Source organism: Bombyx mandarina, chromosome 16 (genome assembly GCF_030267445.1).
Source record: "Bombyx mandarina strain Sakado chromosome 16, ASM3026744v2".
In the NCBI taxonomy this organism is placed as follows: domain Eukaryota; kingdom Metazoa; phylum Arthropoda; class Insecta; order Lepidoptera; family Bombycidae; genus Bombyx; species Bombyx mandarina.
The window spans coordinates 12,693,636-12,721,389 of NC_143222.1; the positions used below are offsets into that span (position 1 = coordinate 12,693,636).

General features: G+C 38.1%; 1 protein-coding gene across 1 annotated transcript in view; it reads right to left on the bottom strand.

Moving 5' to 3' along the window:
- The window catches only part of LOC114240466 (bicaudal D-related protein homolog), a 110,122-nt gene that overhangs the window by 8,977 nt on the left and 73,391 nt on the right, over nucleotides 1–27,754 (bottom strand). The window contains exons 2-6 of the mRNA XM_028171015.2: nucleotides 25,471–25,611; nucleotides 14,407–14,562; nucleotides 13,738–13,911; nucleotides 8,830–9,076; nucleotides 6,372–6,592 (exon numbers count right to left, since the gene is read on the bottom strand). Of these exons, the coding sequence (XP_028026816.2) occupies nucleotides 6,372–6,592; nucleotides 8,830–9,076; nucleotides 13,738–13,911; nucleotides 14,407–14,562; nucleotides 25,471–25,611 (939 nt within the window). The remainder of the gene's footprint in view (nucleotides 1–6,371; nucleotides 6,593–8,829; nucleotides 9,077–13,737; nucleotides 13,912–14,406; nucleotides 14,563–25,470; nucleotides 25,612–27,754) is intronic.

Consider the following 27,754-nt stretch of genomic DNA (forward strand, 5'->3'; position numbering starts at 1 on the left):
TAAAATAAAAAAGCCCTTTATTCCATACAATTTTTTTTTTGTATCGTTATTATATATATTATATGCATGGACCCCTCTCAGGTAAAGGCGTCCTCCAAAGATTTCCATTTTGTTTTGTCTCTGGCGACATAAATCCAGTGTGGTCCAGCAACTTTTCTAATGTCGTCTATTCCATTACATACAAACGTATAATATGCCAAGCTAATAAATGCTTGTTATGAAGGACGTACCGCGTCCGCTAGAAGTTCGGCAAGTTGATAATTTTGATTGTAAAATTAGCAATGCGATTGTGTTATACATCGTTCCTGATTGAAGGTTTTATTGGTTGTTTAATTCCAATAATGACCGTGTCTTAAGGCATAGGAAAGCATTCACTCTGTTTTTCTTTTATTAATTTGAAACGGACACAGGAACATACAGCCTACGTAAATCGGGTCAATTCTGAAAAGGCGTACTGACTCGTAAACGTATCTCGTACATTTTTAATGACATAAGACCGACATTCTGTACTCAAATTTAAAGGTAGTCCAAATTAAATCTGAATGGCCTGGCTATTTCTTGCATTATGATGTCACCGTGAACTTGTTAGCGTAAGCGGTCCTTCTTATAAACAGAAACTTGTTGGCATTGTAAAGTTTTAAGCCAGTCGGATGCTATTATGCAGTATTGTGCAATTATTTTACGGCAATTCCATGTAGTTTAATGATCTATAATTTTTATCATGTGCTTTGTGGTAGTCGTAAATTTGAATTAAATTAATAGCTAATAATTAGCAATGCACATAATACATAAATTAGTATTGTGTTGTATTATTTTATTGTATGTTTTCGTTTTCTTTGTTAGCAAAGGAACCTACATATATTTGAAGCATTTAAAATTTACAAAATGGCTAAGATACGTTTGCCTAAAAATATCTTTGGAGTAATTTAGAATGATCTTCTTCAAACTGATGCTTACTGAATTATAGTCTATCAATATGCCAATACACATTTTTGATTTGATGTGCCAAAGTACGTGTCAGTATCGACGTTGTAGAATCTATGAATTCTGGATCTTCTTTGGAATTCTGCAAACATTCCAAAATCAATCAGCAATTTATACAAGGATTGCTGCCTGATTTTTTTTATTGCGAACAAAATGTTTGTATGCCGGCCAAATTATTTCAATGTTGTTTTTTTGTGGCTCACCAATTATTAGAATTGCTACATATTTAATTACTTCTTTATATTTTATTGGTTTAACACGCAGTAGTACTTCTGTTGCTGACAGGTCACTGAAGTTCACAGATAGTACAATATCATTGGCTTGTTGCATACCTTGAAACGGGTGGAATACGAATTGACATAAAACTTGTTATTTTCGTGACTACAACGCATCAGAAACCATCAGCAGATAAACTAGCTTCTTGAATTATATCAAATATTGCATAAAGTTATCACTTTCATAAAATAATGATTTTAATATTATAGATTTTAAGGCACTGTTTCATCTTGCATAACTGCGTCCTTTGCTTAATCCTGAACAAGTTTTGGCAATATAACGTTAATATTATGTACATTTTATGGTGCGGTAGGCGTTCGTGTGGGCTGAACTTAGTCATATGTGTAACACACGGTTCTAGAACGATATGTCAAAACTATAACACAGGCCTACAAAACAAACGGTTTTTTTTTGGTGCAGCTCTTTCTGTTTCTATGGTCGATAAAGTAGGTAATGTACAATATATTGACATACGTCATTTTAACTCATCAGCTCTAGTTTATCTACTACCCTCATTTTAATTTTTCACCCGTTTGTTCGCAAATAATAGACATTATTACAATAAATCGATAAAGTTTACCTATTATAATAGGTATTTAATGCGCCACCAAAATTTATTATTAGTGAAACGTGGAAGTCCAGATTGTCCTTGGTTATAATTTACAATGCGATTAAACATGTATGTGGAAGTGCTGCGTATTAAAATATCTGTAAATACTAATTACACTGAACCTCTTCACGTAATTATTTTTTCAATCTATTCATTTTAATTTCGGCGATATAAATACTAATCAATGCCTATATTGTAAGCTGCAAGTCCAAATTTATCTTTAGAAATAAGCAAGACAGCTCTGGGTGCAGTTTTTATTTTTATTGCTTAGATGGGTGGACGAGCTCACAGCCCACCTAGTGTTATGTGGTTACTGGAGCCCATAGAAATCTAGAACGTAAATGGGCGCATCTACACTGACTGGTGGCGACCCATTTTGAGATATAAGCTCTAAGGTCTCAGGTATAGTTACAACAGTCAGGTTTCATCAAGTACAAAGTTCAGTTCTTCAGGTAGATCTTCCTTCGGACAGGGTTTGTTTCCTTCGCTGGCTTTGAGCGCCTTTTTAGTATGGAGACTACCTACGTCAAAGGCCAGATTTATCACAAAGAGAGAGAGAGAGAGAATAACGGATTTCGAATTACAATATGTATATTTTTTATTCTTGTATGTGTTTTTGTTTATTGTAACAGTATTTACAGCCAGAATGTATTGTTATTTAGGTCGATGATCCAACCGAGATCCGTTTATTGACTTCAAATGTTAACGAACCGCTCATTTCGCAAAACTAACGCGCGAATACTATCTGTGTTTGCCAGGATTAAAAAGCAGATGGTAATAAAGTAATAATAGTAATAAAGTAAGATGGTAATAAAGTAGAAGTATTTCGGTTTCCTATTGACATAAAGGTCTTAGTTACCAGGTCATAAAATCCCTTAAAAAAATATCGATTTCCTACTTTCTACTAATTATTTCAATTTTATTTTTCACAGTAAATACTGAAATGGCGAATTTATTATTTTCACGTGCTTGTGATTTCTGACAAAATAATATTGAATTATGTAAATGAGAATGAATTATTTTTCTTCATTGTGCGAATTACTCGTAATATCCTAAATCTCGAGTATGACCTATCCTAGAATTATTTATTCTAAAGTCAACAAAAAGTTGGTATTTATTCGAAGGAACTTTTTTGAGTATAGCAACACCGTGTCTAATTTTCAGTTACCACAAATAACAACAACCGTTCCCGCGTTTTATCGGTTTTTGAATTAAATCGATTTAACGGTTCGATTTCGTATCGATTCTATGAACCAGCGACCGTGACGTGAATGCAAGAGAGTCATCGAATCACTCAAATTGAAATCCAGTCTGATGATAAGAAGATTTATTACTCTTCTTCTGGTCGTTCCCTGATTGTTGAGGATCGTGACTCTTCTGTAGTCTTCTTACTGTTTCTCTCAAAGTAATCTTATTTTTATCCGCGTCGCGAATTTAGTTGATGGACATTTTCAACTGTTGAGCCATTTGGTAATACCAACGCTTTGGGCTTTTAAGTCTTTTACCTTCTATCTTGCCGGTAACGATGAGCCTTTCCAGCGTATCAGGGTTTGTATCTGCTCTGTGACCGAATATTACTAATAGCATTCACTACACATAATAATTCCTATTTTTGCCTGTCAGAAATGAGTTTACGGACGATTAAGTGAACTTTAAAAATACCCACAAACTCAATCAGAAACTAGATTTATCTTTGTATATGTAGGAACATTCTTAGTAATTCTTTAACGCACGTTGTCAATGATCTCGTGCAATGGGAAGAAACGTGGCTACAGAAAAGACATTGGCTTAAGATTGCGGATCCAAATATGAACCTTTTTAACCGACAAGTGTTTAACAAACAGATATCGTATGAAGTTAATCTTAAGGTAATAAATACGTGTTCTTAAATCCCGTATAGAAGATCGTGCGTTATGATTTTTTACTAAACTTTAGAACTACATTCAAATTTTGGAGGAATCGATAAAGGTTTCACTGGTGGTAGGACCTCTTGTGAGTCCGCAAGGGTAGGTACTACCACCCCGCCTATTTCTCCCGTGAAGCAGTAATGCGTTTCGGTTTGAAAGGTGGGGCAGCCGTTGTAACTATACTGAGACCTTAGAACTTATTTATGTCAAGGTGGGTGGCGCATTTACGTTGTACATGTCTATGGGCTCTAGTAACCACTTAACACCAGGTGGGCTGTGAGCTCGTCCACCCATCTAAGCAATAAAAAAAAAACTCAGTGGGCTGTGTCTGTGAGTTAATTTTCGCGCGAACCCTTGACGGGTGATCGGTGCTTTGAAAGCTGACTTCTACGACGAACGAATAATATATTTACTTAGCCTAATTTCAATTTGTTTCTCCATGGAGAAACAAAGCCAAGAATAGGGAAGAGTGGAGTAAGCTGGAGGCCTATACCCGAATGGGGTTCCAATAGCATAAGTTTATATTTGTATTTTTTATTTAATAAGGTGTATTTCTTTTTTTTTTTAATAAATTGGGCTTATCATTATTATTATTAATTACAATTAAGACGTAGTCCTCATGTCTCATGGTGCGGGTTGTAAGCCACAAAAAACAAGCTTACGATTCACTTGATGTGTTGTCACCGTCGCTCGTGGACATCAGCAACGCCAATACCAAATATAGCCAAGCCGCTGCCATACGCTACGTACATTACTTCACATACAATGGATCTATTGCTGACTTGAAATAATACCCGCTTAATACGTCAAGCACGTTATAAACGATATAAGATATAATCGGATAAACGTGCCTTACAGAACACAAAACAGATTAATAAAGATTATCTTGAAAAGAAGCCGCGTGTCTTATATAGATTAAGGAGGATTTTGTTTTTTTTTTTATTCGATATGATGTATTTGTGGAAGTCGAAGCTTATGTATATTTGTCTAAGTAATGTAAGAAAGCAATATAGTGGCACGGTAGGCAGATCATTTTTGAAGTCGAAAGGAGAATAAAATATTATTTTGCTCGCCTAATTTTTTTTTCTACTTAAGCGTAGGTCTAGAGACCATATCAGAGTAACCTTAACTAGTAGGTAAGCTTACGGGGCTCAAACCTGACGATGTTGCTAATAAAAAGCCTAGCCGTACTTCACAGAATCTACCACCGGATCGGAAACGCGACCCACCGAGAAGATCCGGCGAGAAATTCAGTGGGCTGTGTCTGTGGGTTTATTTACTTACCGAGCCCTTTGTCGCAAGCGACGGGTTCGACGAGAACGATGACCGGTCGCCTAAATAGAACATTATTTGTTCACTAAACTAACTTCGGGGTCATTAATCACTTGAAGCGAACAAGCAGTACAAATAGTGGCTACTTAACTTTACCCAACATTAACTATTATAGTTCCAAATATCAAATTTAGGAATTACATTACGAAGTTTGTTGACCTATGAATTTCGGACATATTACTTTGCGGGTCATGAAATATCGACTCAATGGAAAAACGCATTTTCTGTTTACATTAAAGCTGTATCTTAATTTTGTTTCCGTATATACAGGATCTTCATTATCAGCTTACAGATGTTCACTGTTGGACATGAACCTCCCCTAAAGATTTTTTTTATTGCCTTTGTAGGCAGACGAGCATACGGCCCACCTGATGGTGAGTGGTTACCGTCACCCATGGATTTCAGCAATGCCACGGGCAGAGCCAAGCCGCTGCCTACTACTACTCGCTACAATGACCGAATCTGCACTGCTCACATCAAGCAGATTTCGCCATAAGAACGTCGGTCCACTTTATAACAGGTCTCCACACGCTGCGTCTTCGCACAGTCGCGACTAGAGATATTATGGCCTCTGTGACTATTTATATATACACAGACAAAGTCAATAGAATATTCTGTTACTGGATTATCGCCACATGCGTTAACGAGTGTTCATAGTTGGGATGTAACGACTTATTAATGGCAGGCCGATATTGCACTGAAGACAGCATGGTTATCTGCTGACGTCACCGAAAATATATGTGACATGTGTACAATCATAAAGCCATCTTTCATTTGTCTTAGGTAATCAGACGAGGGTGTAACCTATCTTGTATTGAGTACAACTATCGGAACAAGAAAATGTGAATGTCGCCGCCTCGAGTCATAGTTAACAGAGCGAATGGACATGTCACATTCATATGAATGTCACCACGCACCTTGAGAGGTAAGGTCGAGGTTTTAATTGTTGCAACTACTGCCCTTCGGACTGGGACGCATTAAAACATAGGAAGGATGATAAGCAACATCACCGCGAGTTCTGGCTTTGATATGGTAGCTTGAAGATTGTTCTGACCAATTGCAAAAGCTTTTCACGCAAGACTAGTACTACTTACTAGTAGTCAATTGCTGGGATCCAATATTTACGTCTTTCGCGATTCGCGAGAGGCCATTACATTTATGGTGACCCTATCCAGAAATTCAGTTACTCGTATTCCTCGGATTTTTAACTGTCAATAGGTATGTTTAAAAAATAAACCATCTTTATCATTGTTTTCTCTTACCTTGGCTGATAAATCAGCAATGATTTCGTTCTTTTCATCAATCTGCCTTTCCCTTTCCAGGGCGCGACGAGCATGCGCGGCAATGGAGTCTCTGACTCTAGATCCTTCGAGGGTAGCGTAGGCAGCCACCGCATCTGCACATGCTGCTGCTAGAGCACCACGGCGCAGGGTCTCTCCTTCGTATCCGTCCAAGGATGAAATAGACAAATCGGAGTGAAGACCTGAGGAACAACAGAAAAGTCTTAGACCGCTTTAGAAAACTGCACTGAATGCCAGATCTATTTGGATTTAACTCCTCCACGGATTCGAACAAGAGTCAGTTCAGGCGGGCCGTGTGCTTGTTCACATCAATCTAATAAAAAAAAGCTACAATAACAAAGCCAACCACGAGCCGGTCACGAAGATAATCTTTATCACGATAAATCAGTAAGACTTGCGTGACTTTATAGGCATTTGGCTGAATCGTGAATCGGCTGAGTCAAGACTTCCGTTACGGTGTTCCTTGGGCAGAGCGATCTAGTTAATGACTATTGTATATTAAAATAAGGTTTCTTTTCTTATTGCATCATATGAGCGGACGAGCTCACGGAAGACCTAGTTTTAGTGGTCAAAGAAACCCGTAGACATCGCAAATGAATGCTGCGCTGTCATGAGACATGACTTGAAGTCTCAGTACGGCTCCCCACTCCTTAAGACTGATGGTCTATCAAGCCTCTTGAAAAGGAAGAATTTGAAAACAATCGATTTCCTACCATCCACACTTTTCTACTGCGAAGCAGCCATACGTTTCGGTTTGAAAGGTGGTAGAGTTGTTCTACAATCGAGATTTAGACTTTAAGTCCCAAAGTGTGTGATGGAAACGTTCATTATGATGTCTATGGGCTCTTACTATAAGTTAGTAAGCGGTCTGAAACTTTTCTCAGTTATTGGCTTAGCGCCTCCTAGCTTTAATTGGTCCCAAATTTATGGGGAGGGAAGTTGGAGGCTATGTTCCTTCGTTTCTTGTTGTGTTCCGATTAAGTTGCCGGATCCAAGGCATCTTTACCTCGGGTTACCGGCGTCCGTTGTTGAGAATTTTTTGGTGTTATCGCCTCTGCGGAACTTGGCTACAGATGAGTTCCAGCAGTGGGAGGGAGCGGTTGGCAAACACCCGTAAACATATCTCGCGATATACATGTGAACTGGTTTTACCATTATCTTATGAGTAAAGTTTTATAATGTTCATTTCGAACGAGGCCGGCCGGGGAATCGATCGCGTTCGCGTGACGCGCCCAAACTAGATTTCGAGGTTATATTCTCGGCGTATGGAGGTCGAAAAGTTTTAGGGTGAAAATTATGTATATGTCAGTGCTTCGAAACTTTCTATTTTAGATGGTGGTTTGGAATGTGAGTGGCTGTAGCTATTTTCTTTTACCTATGTTGATAGCCTTGAAAGGCTATTTCAGCTTCACCCTATCGTGTAGGTGAGCTCTCGGGGCTCAAACCGGAAGTGTTGCTAGCACTGGCTCTAGTAAGAGCAGACCTTTGCAGAATCTATCACCGGATCGGAAACGCGACCCACTGAGAAGATCCGGCGAGAAACTCAGCGAGCTAATTGCAAAGATTAGATTGCACGTACGGTTACCGGGGTCCCTAAGCCTGCTCTTAGTGTTAGAGTTGAAGGCGTCTAATGGAAAGGTTATTGGATCTGATGGATCCGTAAAGACGTGTAAAAAAACATGTGATCAACAGTCCTGTTATCGCACATCGAAACAATAAAAAAAATGCAATGCAAAAGTGTTATCGATAAGAGTGATTTCTTTCATAAATCCATTAGATAGATAAATGCATTTCCGTTCAAAAAACTACGGTATATAGTTATGATAATAATCGAAAAAACAATAAACTGTTATGTCAACGCAATTGAGACTATATATCTTGAGATGTAAAGCAGTATTCACGTTACAGTACCTGCAGGCTATGATGATCGATTAAAATGGAGTAGTCAATTAATATACGTCTTTATGCACTATATTAAATAAATGTGTGTGTGTGCAAGTCACACACAGTAGAAGTGAAACTTATAAAAAATAAGAATAATCGCAAGGGTCAACCACTCCGCAGTGCAATGGAGCAGCCTCACCCTGGGGGAACCGCTTGCATGATCACGGTATCTCTACGCCAGGTAAGTATGATTTAACATGAGAAAATTTCTCTTTTGTTATCAACAGATGTCGTTGCACGTAAATTCAACAATTCCTGAATCGCGATGACGAGATGCTACACAGTTGACAGACGTTCTCGAGCTCGAAACTAATTAGAAATAATTGTAAATTATCTATTATAACATAAGGTAGCGCCCTCTGTGAATTGATATTTTAATTTTTAACTTCACGTTTAATTTTTTCGTTTCGTCGAGTTTGAAATCACATTCAACGATTGTAAAGAAGTTTCACTTCAAAAAAACGGTTTACAATACCTGAATCGTCATCATGTCCAGTATTCAGCTGCAAGGCTAAGGACCTCAGCTGCTTGTAGACTTGCACCGCTTCAGACCTCAACCAGCTGTCGTCCTGGTCGTCGGGCTCGGTCTCCATCTCCGCGTGCAGGGATCGGGCCGTGTCCGACGAGTCTATAGGATCTGGTGCTCCGACCCGTTCGGCCAACGTGTCGTGGGAGCGTTGGAGACGCTCCAAGTCCTTCAACGTGTTCCGATACAGTTGCTCCTGTGGACGTCAAATAATGCAACTGTAATTTAAGAGGGATTTAGTAACGGATTGCTTGTAGTACTGGTGGTAGGACCTCTTGTGAGTCTGCACGGGTAGGTACCACCACCCTGCCTAGTTCTGCCGTGAAGCAGCAATGCGTTTCGGTTTGAAGGGCGGGGCAGCCGTTGTAACTATGCTGAGACCTTAGAACTTATATCTCAAGGTGAGTGGCGCATTTACGTTGTAGATGTCTATGGGCTTCAGTAACCACTTAACACTAGGTGGGCTGTGAGCTCGTCCACCCATTTAAGCAATAAAAAAAAAGTCTATCGGTTTGTACGCAAAATCTAAGTTTACGTTCAGAATGAGGGAAAACCTAATGAAACGTGTCCATGTCAAAAGATATGGATATGACCAGGAGCCTGGTCGTCGCTTCTAATTCTTGGAAAGTTTATTGATGGCAGAGCAAAACGGGATCTCGCCTGGGGTTTTCCTATTTCTGCTCTCCGGGTACGATAAGTCTTAACTGTCCACATTTTAAATCTGTCATTTGATCAAACCTAAGTGACTTTATCAAGAACTTTATAACCCATTAAACCTTCTCCATAAATTAATACACTTATGATTACATTATTAATTTTCCTATTTTCTAGATAACGTTTTTGCAATTCCTTTTTTCCTTAGAACACTCATAGGAAATAATTGATAAATTGTGTTTCTACACATTTATTAGGAGAAAGGAGTAAACGACAATAGTTTCACAGCCGTATCTCATAGATCAAACTCTAAATATTTCACAGCGTCTTAACAGAGGTTTCGGAATCTTAAATAACAGTGTTTTACAGCAACCGTAAAGTGTGTGTAATCAGAAATTATCTGTAGTTATTTTGAAATAGTAAACCCATGATGGCATACTGCCCAATTATCATAACGAAATCTTGGACCATGTCGGCAGATCTGCAGCTGATAATAGTTCCTCAGTTGCTCTCTCTCTCTTCAATCGGTCCCTCATTGCTGAGGATCGTGACTCCGTCCGATTCCGTCAACCAGCTGTCTCCATCGATTCCGTTCTGTGTAGCTTGGTGGAGTGCGTCACCGTTAGGTATTTTCGTTTCCTCCGCTATTTGGTCCAACCATTGTTTGGGACCTCTACCCCTAGGCCTTTTTCCCTCGATTTTACGGGTCACTACAAGACGTTCCAAATTGCTGGTATACTTATTCCTCAGTTGCAACAAGTGTGAATTAAAGCCAAAATAAAATTAGCATAAGATTTTGTTCTGTTTCACTATCCAAAGAAAAACCAGTCGATATAAAAATGCAGTTAAATCACGACATCGTTTTTAAATGCAGTCAGAAATTCTACATTGTGTTTCGGTTAGAGTTATAATTAAAAAACATACAAAAATTTCTAATTTTATTCCAGCGAACGCTAATGTTTTTTTTTTGTTACGTAAAGGGTTCAATGTTGCAAGTTGATGCGGAAATATCGGGAGTATTGTATTAAAATAAATTGTATATTAGATGACAGAGTACCCTTCAAACTAGAACGGAAGATTGCTCTATTATCTCACAAAGAAGCATCATGATTGAACATTTGTATCACGAACGATCCGAAAGGCGAGTCCACATACCCAGAATTCGCAAAATCGCGACTAGAAGGAGTCGGATGTTTTGTTTCGCTGGTGAATTCCCCTGTTTCAAAAGTCGACGAATACTCATAAAACCTATGCCGGATTTAAAGCTGGGCAGTCTCTTTAGGACAAATCAACAAGTAAAGTTAAAGTATTTGTATCTATAAATATTATGTATGTTATATATACACATATTATTATGTTTCAGTAATATCACCTTCACACTACACCTACCAAGCTTCATCTCTGCACTCCCCTAAGGTAGACTGTTAGAGAATGCCTATGGCATTAAGTCCGCCTTTATACTTTATAGTATAAGAAGTTATAAATAAATAAATAAATAAATAAATTTTATCTTCCACCTGAGTTAGTGGATACCGAAGATCCGTAGTCATAATATTTTTATTATTATTATTACTTAGATGGTTGGACTAGCTCACGGCCCACCTGATGTTAAGTGGTTACCAGAGACCATCTACAACGTAAATGCCACCACCCATCTTGAGACACGAGTTGTAAGCTCACACTTTTAACAGTACAACGGCTGACCCACCCTTCAAACCGAAAGGCATTACTGATTAAAGGCACAAATAGGCAGGGTGGTGGTACCTACTCGTACGGACTCACAAGAAGTCCTATCACCAGTAATTACGCAAATTATAATATTGCGGGTTTAATTTTTATTCTACGATGTTATTCTTTCACCGTGGAAGTCAATGTTGGTCCAATCGTCTATCACGGTGATCTCTCACTACCTCTAAATTGAAACATAGGACTGATTCGCAACAGAACTGAGCAGGATGATGGTGCCTGTCCTTGAATCTGTATTGTTTAGCGAACACTAAGTTCCGCGGCCTCAAATGCGTTTTCGCCATTTGGCGAATCCCTCCTATCTGGTCGCGCCTTAATGTATTGTAACTGAGAACTTCATTTCACAATAACACAACCTTCAAGTCGAGATTAATTTTTAATTACCGTCCATTGTTCTTGGGTCGAATCGGCGGAAATTACACAAAGTACCAGAGAAAGGTATGACACGTGTAAAGGCTCTTAGGTCAGTTTATGTGCAGTTATCGTAGTCCATAGACATCTGTTGAGACACGAAGACCCATCTTGAGAAACGAAATCGAACGATTAGAATTCGTTCGTAAACAATTGGTACCAGATAATTTAAGGGCCGGGCCCCTGTCTGGACGCAGTCATTCCGAATTACTTGACTGTTTTAATGTTAATTGTCTTTGGGTGTACAATAAAGTATAATTATTACCTCTTCTCTCTTCTCTCTCTCTCTTTCTCACCCACACACACTCATTATTACATAACAATTCAGATGTCCACTTCACATCTGATTCCGACAATAATCCCACCACCAGACTCGCCTCCATGTTCAGCAAAATAAAGATCAAAGCAATTATCATACATTAAAACTATATGTAAAATGGATCAATGAACGAATCAATCATTTCACAAGATTGATGTGAACGTTTGATCACATCACCGAACATATCTTTTGTAATGTAATGGATGTTTTATGCAATAATGCTGCTATTGATTTTTATTTCACGAATTTTAAAATTTATTTCGTTAAATAAATATGCTAGTTAAATGTTAAAAATTTAGTAACAGCAGCTGAAAATAATTATGGTTTATCTAACGCATAATCTACAAGTTATTTAAGATATTAAAAGAGACGCTGGAAGATATTCTGGACCTTAGCTTCTTAAATTGTAAATTTCAATATCTATGAAAGATTTTTATCTGTAATTTGCGATCATATAATTTAACATAAAAATGTAACATTTAACATTAAAAGAAACATTTTTCATTTTATCATAACGAGACCTACGGAGGAGTTAACGGGTAACCTAATGAGTAATTGAATTCCCCTAGCCATATCTATACTTCTATACTAATATTATAAAGAGGAAAGATTTGTTTGTTTGTTTGTTTCGAATAGGCTCCGAAACTACTGGACCGATTTGAAAAATTATTTTTCCATTAGAAGTCGACATTGTCCCTGATGAACATAGGCTACATTTTTTAATTTTTTTTTATTTATTTTTTTGTTTCATGTGTGTTTTAATGTTCCGAAGCGAAGCGAGGGCGGGTCGCTAGTTAAAGTATAAAGCTGCTTTCAGACTACGCCATAATATAATACCATATAGTATATAGTTCATAGCACAACAATATCGCGCACCATACATTGTTATGGACACGTTCACACTGTACTCTACTATATATTATTGGCTTAGTATACGGCTTACTTACTATGCTATATTATGTGGCACTATAGTATAGTGTAGTCTGAGAACAGCCTAAGATATCCGCATGAAGATTTTCCGCACTTGAAATTTCTATTAATTTTTACGGAGTTAAGAACTCACTTTCACTTTAGTGAAATTAAAAGATGAGTTTTTTTAAACAAAATAGTGCCGTTTCTTAGGATAATGGGGTCAAGGAACAATATTCTGAACCAATTGAAAATGCAGACGTTGCTTGCGTCACACACAGCACGATAGTTGTATTGGTGGCGAAAATTTAATACAGATACAATAATTCCAAGGATCGACATCCTCAACACGGCAGATGCATGAACACTATCTTTTATTATCACGAATGTTTCGCGGCAGACATAAGTAATAAGGTAACAACCGCAGGTGTGAGCCGAATGCTACCAATAACAATCAATAGTTGTTTCAGTTATTAATCAAAATATATGGATACATCAAACCAATGACCGTGGTCAACATCTCTATGAACCATCCATACTAGTAGTATCGTCTTGAGATTCCTATCCCAAGCCTACAATAAATACCTATACTAATTATTAATGGCATATCATGCTAAACAAACTTAGATCAATCAGCAAGCTTTAAGCCAATCATAATATCTTTACATGATTTTTATCTTACTGTGGAGTCGGACGAAGTTTGTATAGTGGATTAAATCATTTATTCTTCCCTCAAAGACACCAATCTATTGCCAAGCTATATCTATTAGGATAAAATATGTCACCAACTTGGGAATATATAGACTAAAATCTCTCACCTGTTCTTTCAATTGCCTCTCCAAGGCTGCGATTCTGTCGTTAGCTTCATCAAGCTGCTGCATCAAGTTCTCCTTGTTCTTCAGCGATCCAGTAAGCCTTCGTTCCAGGTCTGTCTTCTTGTCAGTGACCAACGCCAGTTCAGATTTCAAAGACTGTAGACTTTGGACGTGATCCTGAATAAAAATCAAACTAAATGTTTCTGTTTGATATCCTTACAAATTCAGTTATGTATTATAATCTATCGCTAAATAAGTGATTGTCTATTTGCTGAACCATGGCTGTATTTGGATATGACAATAAGTTCTCGCAATCGGATAATCGACGTCCGAACGTAGAGAATGCAAACAAATAATCAACGCCAACTATTTTTTATTGGTTAAATCCTTGATTCCTATTATAGATTATGGGCTTGTTACTACTAATTGAAGGCTATTAATTGAAGGTTGCCTTCAGGCTACAAGGTAAAGTTATAATTGAAGGGCAAGTCAAAAGACTGAACTATAACAGAAGATAAGGAGTATTTTTTTAAATTAAGCATGAATTAATTAATTCCACCTTATTCTTTTAAAATTCATCGTGCACAAAGCAACATTGTTGTCGTCTTATTAAGTAACAACATTCATATAAATATTTGTCTATCAAGGTTGGTTGGTTAATTCTCGACCTACCTGTAGATCCGTCTTCCTCATGGAACATTGATCTTTTAAGGCTTCCAGCTGGGCCAGCAGTTGAGCTTCTGTGGCTGATGACTCCTTCAACTGGACCGTGAGGCGAGAATTCTGCGCTGTAAGTTCAGCTATCAGACTAGCTTTTTCTTCATCTCTCTGGTGACAAACATTATTCAATTATTAGGGTGTTTTTTTTTTGCCTTTGTAGGCGGACATTAGGCCTGCCTGATGGTGAGTGGTTACTGTCGCTCGTGGACGTCAGAAATACCAGGGACACAGCCAAGCCAATGCATAGTTTGTGTTGAATTTATTAGGGTATTTTACTATGGGTCATATAAGACGATCGTTGTCAAATAATCTAAAGGAGAAATAATCCGGAATTCATGGTTAATTTTAAGCGGGACTAAATGAAAGGCCATACACACCGCCAAGAAGAGAGGAAGATGGCGAAAAATCATCCAGAGAAGGATAATGGGAGGAGATGGTCACGACCCTCAGACATGAGGAATGCGCAACTCAAGGAGGTGTGGTTGTGAAATTATTTCACCGCCATATCTTATCGCTTTTGAAAAGATAACGAAAGAATGCAAGATTAAGAAACCATCTTCTATCACACCGTACATATAAATAAAGTAAGTTTTAGTGTTTACCTATGATTTGTAACGGATTTAAACAGGTATATCAAAAACAAATAAAGCTATTTGTGTGTCTGTAATCATAGGAAGTGATTTGTCTGTTTGTGATTTCCAAATTAATATCTACTACATTTTCATTATATCTGTCTGTCTAATGTTAATATCTTCATGTGCAGGTAGATAATTGTTTAATTTATTATAGAATATAGAAATTAAAAAACATTAGAAAGTGTAAAAGTTTATTGGGGAACAAAAAGTCACACACGTACAGAGCACATAGGTAAGATAAATCTCGAGTAGTGTTGGTGATGAACAGACTAAGTACTTTATCAATATTCGTCATCGATAAGTGTAGACCGGCTATTGTGTGGTGATCCGTAACGAACAGATTTAATCCACTGAGTTTCTCGTCAGATCTTCTCAGTGGGTCGCGTTTCCAATGCGGTGGTAGATAAGCACTTTTCTAGCTAGGGCCAATGTTGGCATATTCTCTCAGGTTGAGCCTCGTGAGCTCACCTACCCAGTCACGGCGTAGTTGGATTATTCCCTTAGGCTACCAACGAATAGGTGGGGGAACAAAAATAAACTTTACGGTACGACGTTCTTCAGAAAAATCGACAACTACGTAAGGACAAGGACGATTAAATTTTTTTTATTGCTTAGATGGGTTAGCTCACAGGCCAACTGGTGTTAACTGGTTACCGGACCCATAGATATCTACAAAGTAAATGCCGCCACCTAACTTAAGATATGAGTTCTAAAGCCTCCGTTTTTACAATACAACGGCTGCTCCACCTTTCGAACCGAAACGCATACTGCTTCACGGCAGAAATAGGCAGGTTGGTGGTACCTACCCGCGCGAACTCACAAGACGTCCTACCAGCAGTAAAAAGTAGGTAAAATTAAGTAAAAAGTACATGACCGGACTTCGAACGTAATCTATCAAATATTTATTTTATTCATACAATCACATAGCGATCAAAACATCAAGCGTGGTTAATTGTGTTAATGGACGAAACAATGTCGGCGCTATTTATATTTACACTCTAAGCCTTTAGATTTTAAGTCCAAATTCGAATAGAATCCGTTTACGAAATAGTTTTTTTTCTAAGAGCGTTTTGGAAGGACATCAGGTGCCGTGACGACTTGCAACACGGCTGTTCGGAATAAGGCATTGACTCGTTGTCGGACTATTTTGATTGTTCATAGTTAATTGATTAAATATGTTTTTGTAGATCTCACATGAGACACCTAAGGCCTTTTATCGTACTCACATGAATTTAAGAAAAAGATTTGCTTATAACAGACATGTCATTTTTAATATTTAAAATGTATTCCACTCTATTGATTTGCATTTCCGACTATGTTATAGGTTAATCAGAGTATAATATGTTTTTTTAAATGCTAAGGAAAGTTTTTTAATTGGCAAAATGACCCGTGTATACAAGAAAAATATAATCATTAAACTAGTTTGTTGAATAAATTAAAAATGAACACTCGTAACTATGCATTCTGTTATTAGTGCAGAAAATAAATTTGAATGCACGGAACACCTATTCTTACATTATAATGTGGTATTTTTAAACCCGAGATTTATCTACGATAACATGCTACGTTGAAACAAAGTTCAAGGAACTAATGTTAGCCCTGATTGTATTTGGAAAAAGAAATAACAGGTGACTCTGCGGAGTGGTGAGAGAAATCATAGGGTTTAAAAGACTGAATGCTTATTTTTGTATTACCTTTAATTATTATTTATTTACTTAGTAATCATTTTCTTAATAGCGTCCAAAGGCATACAATGAACAAACCCACAGCAGATTCGGAAACTGGAACGCACGCAAAATATAGCCAACCAAATAAATGTTTTGGAAGATAAAGATGAATGAAAAGATCTTCCACCGGGTGAAATTGCTCGGTAGATCGACGGTCTGAACGTTGTTTGGAACTTGTTTAGATGCAAGCTTATCATGAAAAATGTAAGCGAGATTCAGACATCTGTCACGTAATAATGTCATTTCGTCTTCTCGCATTAAAACTGTATAATCTCAAAACTTACTAATTTTACAGGAGTGTTTTAAAGGTTTAACATGTCATATTTTTAATATTAATAATCTTTGCAAAATTTTCTTTTTATCTTTTACCAGTCACATTTTCTGTCTTATACAGTAAGATAAAAATAAATATTAATTTTGTTACTAGTAGTCAAAATATAGGTAAACTAAAAAAAAAAACTAAAACTAAACTACGCTCTTTTGACAGTATTTATGAGAAAAATACTGGTGATACCAAATGATTCCGCATATTAACTCAATTTCGAATATTTTTGGAAATGGCACACTTTTGAGGCGAAAAGACGATTTGTCGATTTGTTAACAATTCGTCTGCAAACTGAGTTAAGGCAACAGTTTTGTTTTTATCCTACCAAGTTATACGAAGCTTCAGTATCAGCTCATTAGGCGCGGAATGATAATTACCGTGGATATGGTCACGCGTTGATCGTCATCAGCGCATCCTGTCGTAAAACACTTAAGTTTGGGTACGTTGGAACGGAAAGGGTTTTTTGACCTTGGCTTTACAAGGCGAATGGAAGTGTGATGTTTGAAATTGTGTCTCCATTTCCTTTTGTATTACTTGGACGCTAAGATTCACAAATTAACCGGGATTAAAAATCCTTTTTTTTAGGATTGAAGGATTATTGGTGGCCCGGTGGCCTTTCCAGTTCCACCAGGACAGGTGGTTTTTTTTTAGGATTGAAGGATTACTGGTGGCCCGGAGGCCTTTCCAGTTTCACCAGGACAGGTGGGCGAGCAAAGGCTCAGCCAGAAGGGGTGGGATTTGCGAGCAGCTGCCCGAGCACCTCCGAAGGAGACCTAACAATTCAAGAGCAGCTGCTTCGCTAATGAATCTACTACCGGATCGGAATCGCGACCCGCTGAGAAGATCTGGCGAGAAACTCAGCGAGCTGATACATGGGCTGGGTTGCACGTCGAATTCTTTGTCGAGTTCGACGAGTACGGCTACCGGGGTCCCTAAGCCTGCTCCTAGTGTTAGAGCTGAAGGCGTCTAATGCAAAGGTTATTGGATTTGATGGATCCGTAAGGACGTGTCTAGGGCGTTGACGGTGACTGGCTCCTGCGTGATCAGGATTCGGGGAGTAGTCAGCGGCGGAAACGATAAGGCGATTATCATAACACATAGACCGCAGTACTTTTCGCTAGGTTGATGCCCATATTAAAAATGTGCTGCACAGAGATAAGTACTGGACGAATCATTGATCCGTGTTCGATGTGTAGATACTTCAGTACATCATGAATAAATCAGCAAACCGAAAGAAATGTATTAGTATTTTATATATGTGTTAATCTATTTTTGTATTCTAGCAAAAGCAGACACCGTTTAACTAGCTTTCGTTAGACCAATTCAAAATGATAACATCACGAAACCAAAATAACAAATCAAGTAGAAAGATTGCCTCAGTAAAAACAACATCAATATGACCAGTCTTATCCGAAATATCAGCCATCGTTTAAACAGTAAAAAGCTTTAAATTCAATTGATTATAATACAGATAACTTGGGCTGCCAATTCGTTTTCAGGCTATAAGGGGCAAAAGCTTGAATTGGCAAAAAAAATTATGGAAATATAGTTTTTTAGCCGGGACAAATAAAAAACAAAATTATATAGTGAATTTTTTTTATATATTTCTCCGAGAAGCAAGTTAGTTTTAACATAATATATTTTTATTGGTATGTTACCATATTTATAAAAATCAATACAATTATAATCGTAGGGTTCGAATACGGGACAGTCAGTCCCGCCGGGACATTTTAAACTAAGCCTAAAATACGTGACGTCCCGGGAAATACGGCAAGTCTGACAACCCTACAGATAGCCCTCCTTTTTTATTGCTTAGATGGGTGGACGAGCTCACAGCCCACTTGGTTTAAGTGGTTACTGGAGCCCATAGACATCTACAACGTAAACGGGCTACCCACCTTGAGATTTAAGTTCCTAAGTCTCAGTATAGTTACAACGGCTACCACACCCTTCAAACCGAAACGCATTACTGTTTCACGGCAAAAATAGGCAGGGTGGTAGTACCTACCCGTGCGGTCTCACAAGAGGTCCTAGTACCAGTAGCAGTGTAGATTCGTTCCTACAAAATCCCGCTTCGTACGAAAGCGCGTTATATGACACTAGAAGCTAATACAAAAAGAAGAGTAATTTTTTTGAATGTAACATCTCGACTATGCCCGTATGTATTATAAAAATAATGAGTAAAATTTCGGTAATTCCCTTAAGTTGTTTGTTCATAGTGCATAACATAATTTTCTATATAATTTTAAAACAAATATTTCTCTGTCGTGTTGTAGAAGTACCGCGTTATAAGAGGGTTTTAGGGAAATTTTCTTTTCGTGTTAGAGTGCAATCGTGTTGTAAAATACCGTGTTAGAACAATTATTGTTTGTTTTTATTATTAGGCACACAATCTATATATTAATACGTGAAGCAAAAACTTTGTATCCCTTTTTACGAAAATTGCGCGGACGGAGGAGTATGAAATTTTCCACACTTATAGAGAATATAAAGATGAAGTGCACAATGCTAATATTTTTTTAAAGTAATGCATAAAAGATACATTAAATCAATAAAGAAAACATTACACACACTACATACCATGTATTTGACGCAACACGCATGCATACTATTTATTGTCAAACTTTTGTTCTTGACGTCTGTTGTCAAATTGAGAATAGATTAAATATTGTTTGTCTTTATTAATATTTTTTATAGTGTAGTCTTGGCGAAATTTGTGATTATAGAAGTATAAAATATAATCATAATAGTGTACAAACTTATAATTCCAATTAATTATAGTCGAATTTCGACTACTGCGGGACCTTTAGTACACATTACAAGCTAAAAAGGTACGCTATAAATAACAACAAGTAAGAAATCTGACTTGTAACATAAGCCATGTGCGCACGACTAAACAAGACAAATGTGCTGAGTTTGTACACAATGTTGCTTACAACTGAGGCCATCAGCGCAAAAGTGGTCTAACCCACATTTTTTTTATATTCAAGCTTATTTGACGTATATGGGAAGTTATTTAAAAGATAATAAATTTTGATGCAAAACCGGCCTATCTATAGTTTCACCCATAAATAACAGATAGCTTTGTAAACATTTATTTTTGCGCGTATTGTTTTTTTTTTGCTTACTCAATTTCAAATTCATGAAAATTCCAATCTGATTGCCTCCATACCAACTATGGGAAGCTTAGGTCACTTTTGCGCTGACGGCCTCAACTATAGGTTTACCTGTATTTACCTATATCCAACTAGTGCTGAATTAGCTAAGTAAACATGAAATAACACAATGCTTATATATAATAATTTAATGAAAATTTGAGCTAGGCTTCTCAAGCGGTATATATACACGTCAGAGCCTCAAAGGTGCGCCTCTAATTTACTAATTGACCCTCGAAAGCCTTAGTTTAGGCTATTAAATGGAAACTCCCTATAAATTACACGGGGATTGCGTCATTTCAGTATCGACCTAAACAATAATGACACAAGCGGTCATGTTTATTTTGTATGAAAGATGTTTTTTTTTTGTTGTTACAATTACAGCGTTAATTAGATTTGTATTCATTATTACGTTATGCTTTTTGGCTGTACACTTTTGCTTGTGTGCAAATCACAAAGAGATTACATTTTCTAAAATATATTATATAACAATAATAATAAATAAATATATTTCTTCTTTTTCCCCACCTTATCCCACTACGTCGGTTCGGCACAGGTAATTTTTCTCTTTCATTCTCTTCCACCAGCCGTCATCTCAACACTCATTCCTCTCTTTCTCTAATATCGTCATTCACACACTCCGTCCATGTCTTCTTCGGTCAACCTCTTCCCCCTCTACTTTTTCTACTCCATTATCTATATATATAAAAATGAATTGCTGTTCGTTAGTCTCGCTAAAACTCGAGAACGGCTGGACCGGTTTGGTTTACTGGTAGTAGGACGTCTAGTGAGTCCGCACGGATGGGTACCACCACTCAGCCTATCTTTATCGTGAAGCAGTAATGCGTTTCGGTTTGAAGGGCGGGGCAGCCGTTGTAGTGTTAAAAGTGAGAGCTTACAACTCATGTCTCAAGGTAAGTGGCGGCATTTACGTTGTAGATGTCTATGGGCTCCGGTAACCATGTAACACCAGGTGGGCTGTGAGCTCCCCAAAAATCTAAACTATAAAAAAAACCCAAAACTCATTTCTCACGATGTTGAGAATTGAAAAAAAAAAACTTGTCGATATTTAATTCCCTCACAAGTAATCCACATTGATCCCCTTACATTGAATAGCTAGAGTCACCCGTAAAGTGAGTCGAATAAAGCCCCATTAATGAGATTAGGAGAGGTTCTTAAATTCGATCACGTTGTTGTAATACGGACCCGTCATCGAAAACGTGAGTCCGGGACTCGCCGATGCGAAACTAAATAGGATTACAACGAGGCAAAAAATTTGGACACGTTTATTTGCTTTTATGGTATCCGAGATTGTGATCAGTGACTGCCGCTACGTTAATGTTACGATGATATGACTTCCGCAGGCGGATACCAATTTTACTAATGAAATACGTACTTAACAAATGTTCACGATTGACTTCCACGGTGAAGGAATAACATCTTCTTTTTCTCCACCTTATCCCACTAGGTGGGGTCAGCACAGCGATTTTTCTCTTCCATTCTCTTCTATCAGCCGTCATTCCAACACTCACTCCTCTTTCTCTCATATCGTCAATCACACTCCATCCATATCTTCTTCGGTCGACCTCTTCCCCCTCAACCTTGCACTACCATTTCCATACATCTCCTAGTCACATGCATCTTCTCTCTACACATCACATATCCATACCACGCTAATCGTCCGTGAAGGAATAGCATCGTGTAATAAAAACCTAACCCGCAAAATTATAATTTGCGTAATTATTGTGGCCGTAGGACACGCTAGTGAGTCCGCACGGGTAGGTACTACCACCCTGCCCATTTCTGCCGCGAAGCAGTAATGCGTTTCGGTTTGAAGGGTGGGGCAGCCGTTGTAACTATACTGAGACTTTAGAACTTATATCTCAAGGTGGGCGGTGAAATTTATGTTGTAGATGTCTATGGGCTCTAGTAAGAACTTAACACCAGGTGGGCTGTGTGAGCTCGTCCACCGACCTAAGCAACATAATAAAAAAATGAACTATGTTACCTAATTCTACTGCACTACCTACTATCAGTTCAACCAACACTATTCAATGTTATTTTACTGTTCACTGCTCGTAGAACACCTCACCGTTAATACCACCGCAGTAGACCTTGAGTCATTTACCAGCTGAAGTGGCTATTACCAATGTTAATTACATCCGAATATTAGACAAAGAACGTTTTTTTTGGTAAGGGTCAAGGACGTTGGGCGAGTTGTTCAAACGCACGCTCTATTGTTTTAACGTAAAAATAGATTTTAAATTGTATTTTCACATAACGAACATCAGTCGTCGGTTTGAAACTAGCTGCGACGGTCAGGTTGCATTTTTTATAGAAATAGATGGTGGGTATTGCTGGTGGTAGGACGTCTTGTGAGTACGCGCGGATAGGTACCACCACCCCGCCTTTTTCTGTCGTGAAGCATAATATGTTTCAGTTTGAAAGGTGGGGCAGCCGTTGTAACTATACTGAGACCTTAGAACGCATATCTCAAGGTGTGTGGCGCATTTACGTTGTATATATCTATGGGCTCCAGTAACCACTGAACACCGGGTGGGCCGTGAGATCGTGCAGCCAATACCTAAGCAATTAAAAAAAAAAAAGTCGTTAACGCGGTTCAGGTTTTGCCATGTCTCTTCTATTGTTTGATAGCTAATGCCACAGAACTAAACAATAAATCTCCATTTAAAGGTACAGTTACATTTGGAACTCTTCAGACTATCTGAGTTTGTCAACGTAAGAGTATTGTCCACTGTATCATTTCTAAGAAAATTAAAATAAACTCATTTTTATTTATTGCTTAGATAGATGGACGAGCTCACAGCCCACCTGAGGTTAAGTGGTTACCGGAGCCAATAGAAATTTACAACGTAAATGCGCCACCCATCTTGAGATATAAGTTATAAGGTCTCAAGTATAGTTACAACGGCTGCTCCACCCTTTAAACCGAAACGCATTACTGCTTCACGGCAAAAATAGGCAGGGTGGTGGTATCTGCCCGCGCGGACTCACAAGAGGTCCTACCACCAGTCAGATAGATTAGTTTTGACAATGTTTAAGACTCAGGAAAAGTGAATAGAATTCAATAAATCTATCTCAACGCCTAGTCCCAAGCAGTTACCGGAGCCAATTAACATGTACTTGAAGGCGTCGTCCATAAAAATAAAGTTAATTGCAATTTAATAATATTACCCTATCCCTAGATTCTGAACACACGGTGTATACGCGGGAGAAGTATGAAAGTATCTAATCATAGATGAGTCTCTACAATAACCGAATAGTTTCAAGGAAGTCACACATGAATCACAAGTTCTGAGGTACATTGGTAAATCTTCTTTTCCTTCCTTCCTTTTGATTATAATTATCAAACTTTTTTTTATTTTTATTGCTTAGATAGGAGGACGAGCTCACAGCCGACCTGTTGTTAAGTGGTTACTGGAGCCCATAAACATCTACAATGTAAATGCGCCACCCACCTTGAGATATAAGTTCGATCATTGTCTACATATGTGACGAACAGTTTGTTGTTTCAGCTTGCACAAGATCACACAGATATGTATGTACATACATAAAAATGTTTCAGCATAACATAATCATCGGAATGTATTTCTTAATAAGTTTCGACATTTGCATTCCCTAAAAAGGATAACTTACTTTGTGAACGATAATAAAATGTTCATGTAAGCTTTTGTGAATTGTTTATCAACGGTTCTCGTATTTATTGGTACGTTAAATTTTAAGCGCTTACCAGAACCAATATCCAAAATAACTGGAACCCTCATTTCGAAGTTCTAATTGCATGAAATTACGGACTTGTAGACATCTCAACGAGAATGCCAGAAGATACTTTGAAACCACCACCCTGTCTATTTCTGCCGTGCGTTTCGGTTTGAAGGGTGGGGCAGCCGTTGTAACTATACTGAGACCTCGGAACTTATATCTCAAGGTGTGTGGCGCATTTACGTTGTAGATGTCTATGGGCTCCAGTAACCACTTAACACCAGGTGGGCTGTGAGTTCGTCCACACATCTAAGCCATAAAAAAAACTTTGAAATATGAGATCGAATTTTCAATTTCGTTTTATGCCGACTGTACTGCCCCTCAAACTGAAACGCATGACAACTTCGCGATGGATTGACAAAATGAATTCAATTCATATAACACTAGCTGTACCCGTCCGTAATATTCGCCGAGTAACTAAGATGCGTCTGGTTCGTACGTTGGTCTTCTCTATCTTCCTGTACGGGGTGGAGACTTGGTGTCTCAGGAAAAAGGAACGCAAAAAGATTGAGGCGTTTGAAATGTATTGCTGGAGAAAGCTGCTACGCATTCCTTGGACAGCTATGAGAACCAATGTCTCCATCCTCGAAGAGCTGAAGGTCACCAAGCGCCTGCTGACTATGTGCCAGGAAAGGATCCGGAGTTTCTTTGGGCACATAATGCGATCCTCATTGCACAGCCTGGAGAAACTCACAATTCTCGGACAGATGGAGGGGAAGCGCGCTAGAGGAAGAGCGCCAGCTAGATGGGTTGACCAACTCAAGGAGGTGACTGGAGGCCAGATATGGGGAGCGGTACATATGGCGCAGAACCGGACCGAGTGGAGAAGATTGACATACAGTCACGATCCTCAGCATTGAGGGAACGACCAGAAAGAAGAAAAGTACCCGTCCGCTTCGCTGGGCACTTAAAATTAACATTATTATTTCTCACCCCCACAAAGATTCTCATCATTAACGCCTCCGCAGCTGGTGTAGGGAGTCCAACACTCATATAAATATTAGCCTATCCATTAAGTTCATGTATTTTCTACATGGATACCAAGTTTCAAGTCAATCGGATGCATGGTTCAGTAGTTATAACGGAACATCCGTAGAAACCACTGTAGATTTATATATTAGTATAGATTTTTACTGGTGGTAGGACCTCTTGTGAGTCCGCGCGGGTGGGTACCACCACCCTGTCTATTTCTGCCGTGAAGCAGTAATGCGTTTCGGTTTGAAGGGTGGGGCAGCCGTTGTAACTATACTTGAGACCTTAGAATTTATATCTCAAGGTGGGTGGCGCATTTACGTTGTGGATGTCTATGGGCTCCAGTAACCACTTAACACCAGGTGGGCTGTTAGCTCGTTCACCCATCTAAGCCATAAAAAAAAAAGATAATCGTTTACCAGTTTGACAGAGGTATCTCTCGTATCAATCTTGACCGATAGTTCTTTGATGTCGTTCTGCAGTTCCAGAATCCTGGCCTCATATTCTCCCTGGGTGGTATCCAGACGCCGCCGAAGTAGATGTTTCTCCTGCTCCAACTCCTGTCAAGAAAAAGATTTATGGTTATTGGCCAGATTCCAGTCACGTACCATAATAATATAGTATAATAATATAATAATGCGCTGCCAGACAGAAGTCTTACCCTGATCCCGAGCTGCCCAATTCATTAAAATTCCATGGTCTACTTTTTACATTTAATAAAACCGTAAAAGTAATTTTAATGAATTTTCTATACATATAACACAGCCTAACTAAAAAGAGAAATATTTACTATATAATAGCTATTTTTCTAAATAATTACAATAAATAGAACTGTGCCAAGCTGTCGTCGCTTGGCAGAGTGCCCAGAAGGCTGGTATTCATTATTATGCATCTTCTTCTTTTTCTCCACCTTATCCCACTATGTGGGGTCGGCACAGCTAATTTTTCTCTTCCATTCTCTCTCATATCGTCATTCACACACTCCATCCATGTCTTCTTTGGTCGACCTCTTCCCCCTCTACCTTGCACTACCATTTCCATACATCTCCTCATTCATTATTCATTATTATGCATATTATTATTATATTAAATTATCGGTATATAACCTAGATCCACTTGGAGACTAAGCCAGAAGAGTAAAAATATAAAGCACTACATGTGTTTGGCTTAAAATGACACACAAAATCAGTTGAGCCGCACGCTCTATTATTTAATGCATACATCGATAAATTAATAAATTAAATTTTACAATTAATCCTGCAATTAGCATTCTCCATTACTGATACATATTTAGATAAACCCGGACCTGCAGTGCTGGTCCGTCTTAGATTTGATTTTAATCCGATCACTGTCAAATGATCTTGCTAATTAAATCTTAAAATTTCCTGAAAACTTCATTGAAATCGGCCCAATCGTTTCGGAGTCTATCGGAGGCATACAAATTTAGATATAATCATTCTCTATTCTGTTTGTCAGCAGAGATTTTTATTAGCATTAACAATTAACGTTCTTTATTTTTTACAAATCACTAACAGCAGTAAGAAGGAAATTGCCCAATGATACTATATTTTTATTATGTTAGAATTGCGATAATTAAACGAATATTAGTTAAAATAATAAGTCATTTAGTACAGCACTTGAAGAGAAATTGACTAAGGAATTAACATTATTATAGGCCTTTTTAAGTTATTGATGACCAGACCAAAGCCCAGATACTACAACAGTAATATCATCTTAAGACACGACTCTCAGTTTCAGTGTAATATCGGCTCAACACACCGTAATTACAACATCACTAAAAATTAAATCGAGCACAATTGAATGTGATAAAACAAACGATGCTTTCCATCCATTACAATTAGAGACACAATGGTTGGGAAACGTGCAAGATGTCTACCGGAAGTGCGTCGTCTTCCGGACGCGGAAACGCAAACATATAACTGTTGTTTAATTAACTTTACTTACTAATTAAGATAGTTTGTATGTTTATTGTGTAGACTTGCAAGCGTGTTGATTCAAAATGATGCATATATTTTATTGTTATACTAGCTGACCCCGCAGACTTCGTAGTGCCTCAATCGATAAATAAGAGACCGACGTGGAGCACATCAAAGGAAAAACAAAATTGTTATTTTTATTTAATTCCCAGTAATTTCATATTGATCTACCTTTTAAATCTTCTCTGGACTTCCACAAATAATTCAAGACCAAAATTAGCCAAATCGGTTCAGCCGTTCTCGAGTTTTAGCGAGACTAACGAACAGCAATTCATTTATATACATATATAGAGTTAGATAGAAGGTTTGAGTCGTGGGCTGAAGAACAAGATACCCGGTGTAGTTCTGTGAAGCGTTCTGGTTGCCTAACCCTATTAACTTTACTCTTAGATCTTAGCTTAGATAGGTAAATAACATCGCCTGAACTTGTCAGGCTATTGAATTGTAACGTTAATTATAAAAAATAAAGTTGAAAGTTGATAGCCTAAGAGGCAGCTACGCCCGGACGGGTAGGCGAGCTCACGGGCTCAATCTGAGAGAATTTCCTAACACTAGCCCTAGCAAGAGCAGTGCTTCGCTGAATCTACCATAGAACGATATTACCGTGGTCGTATTATTTTTTTCTCCTACCTATGCTGATAGCCTTGAGAGGCTATTTCAGCTTCACCCTAACGTGTGTAGGTGAGCTCACGGGGCTCAAACCGGA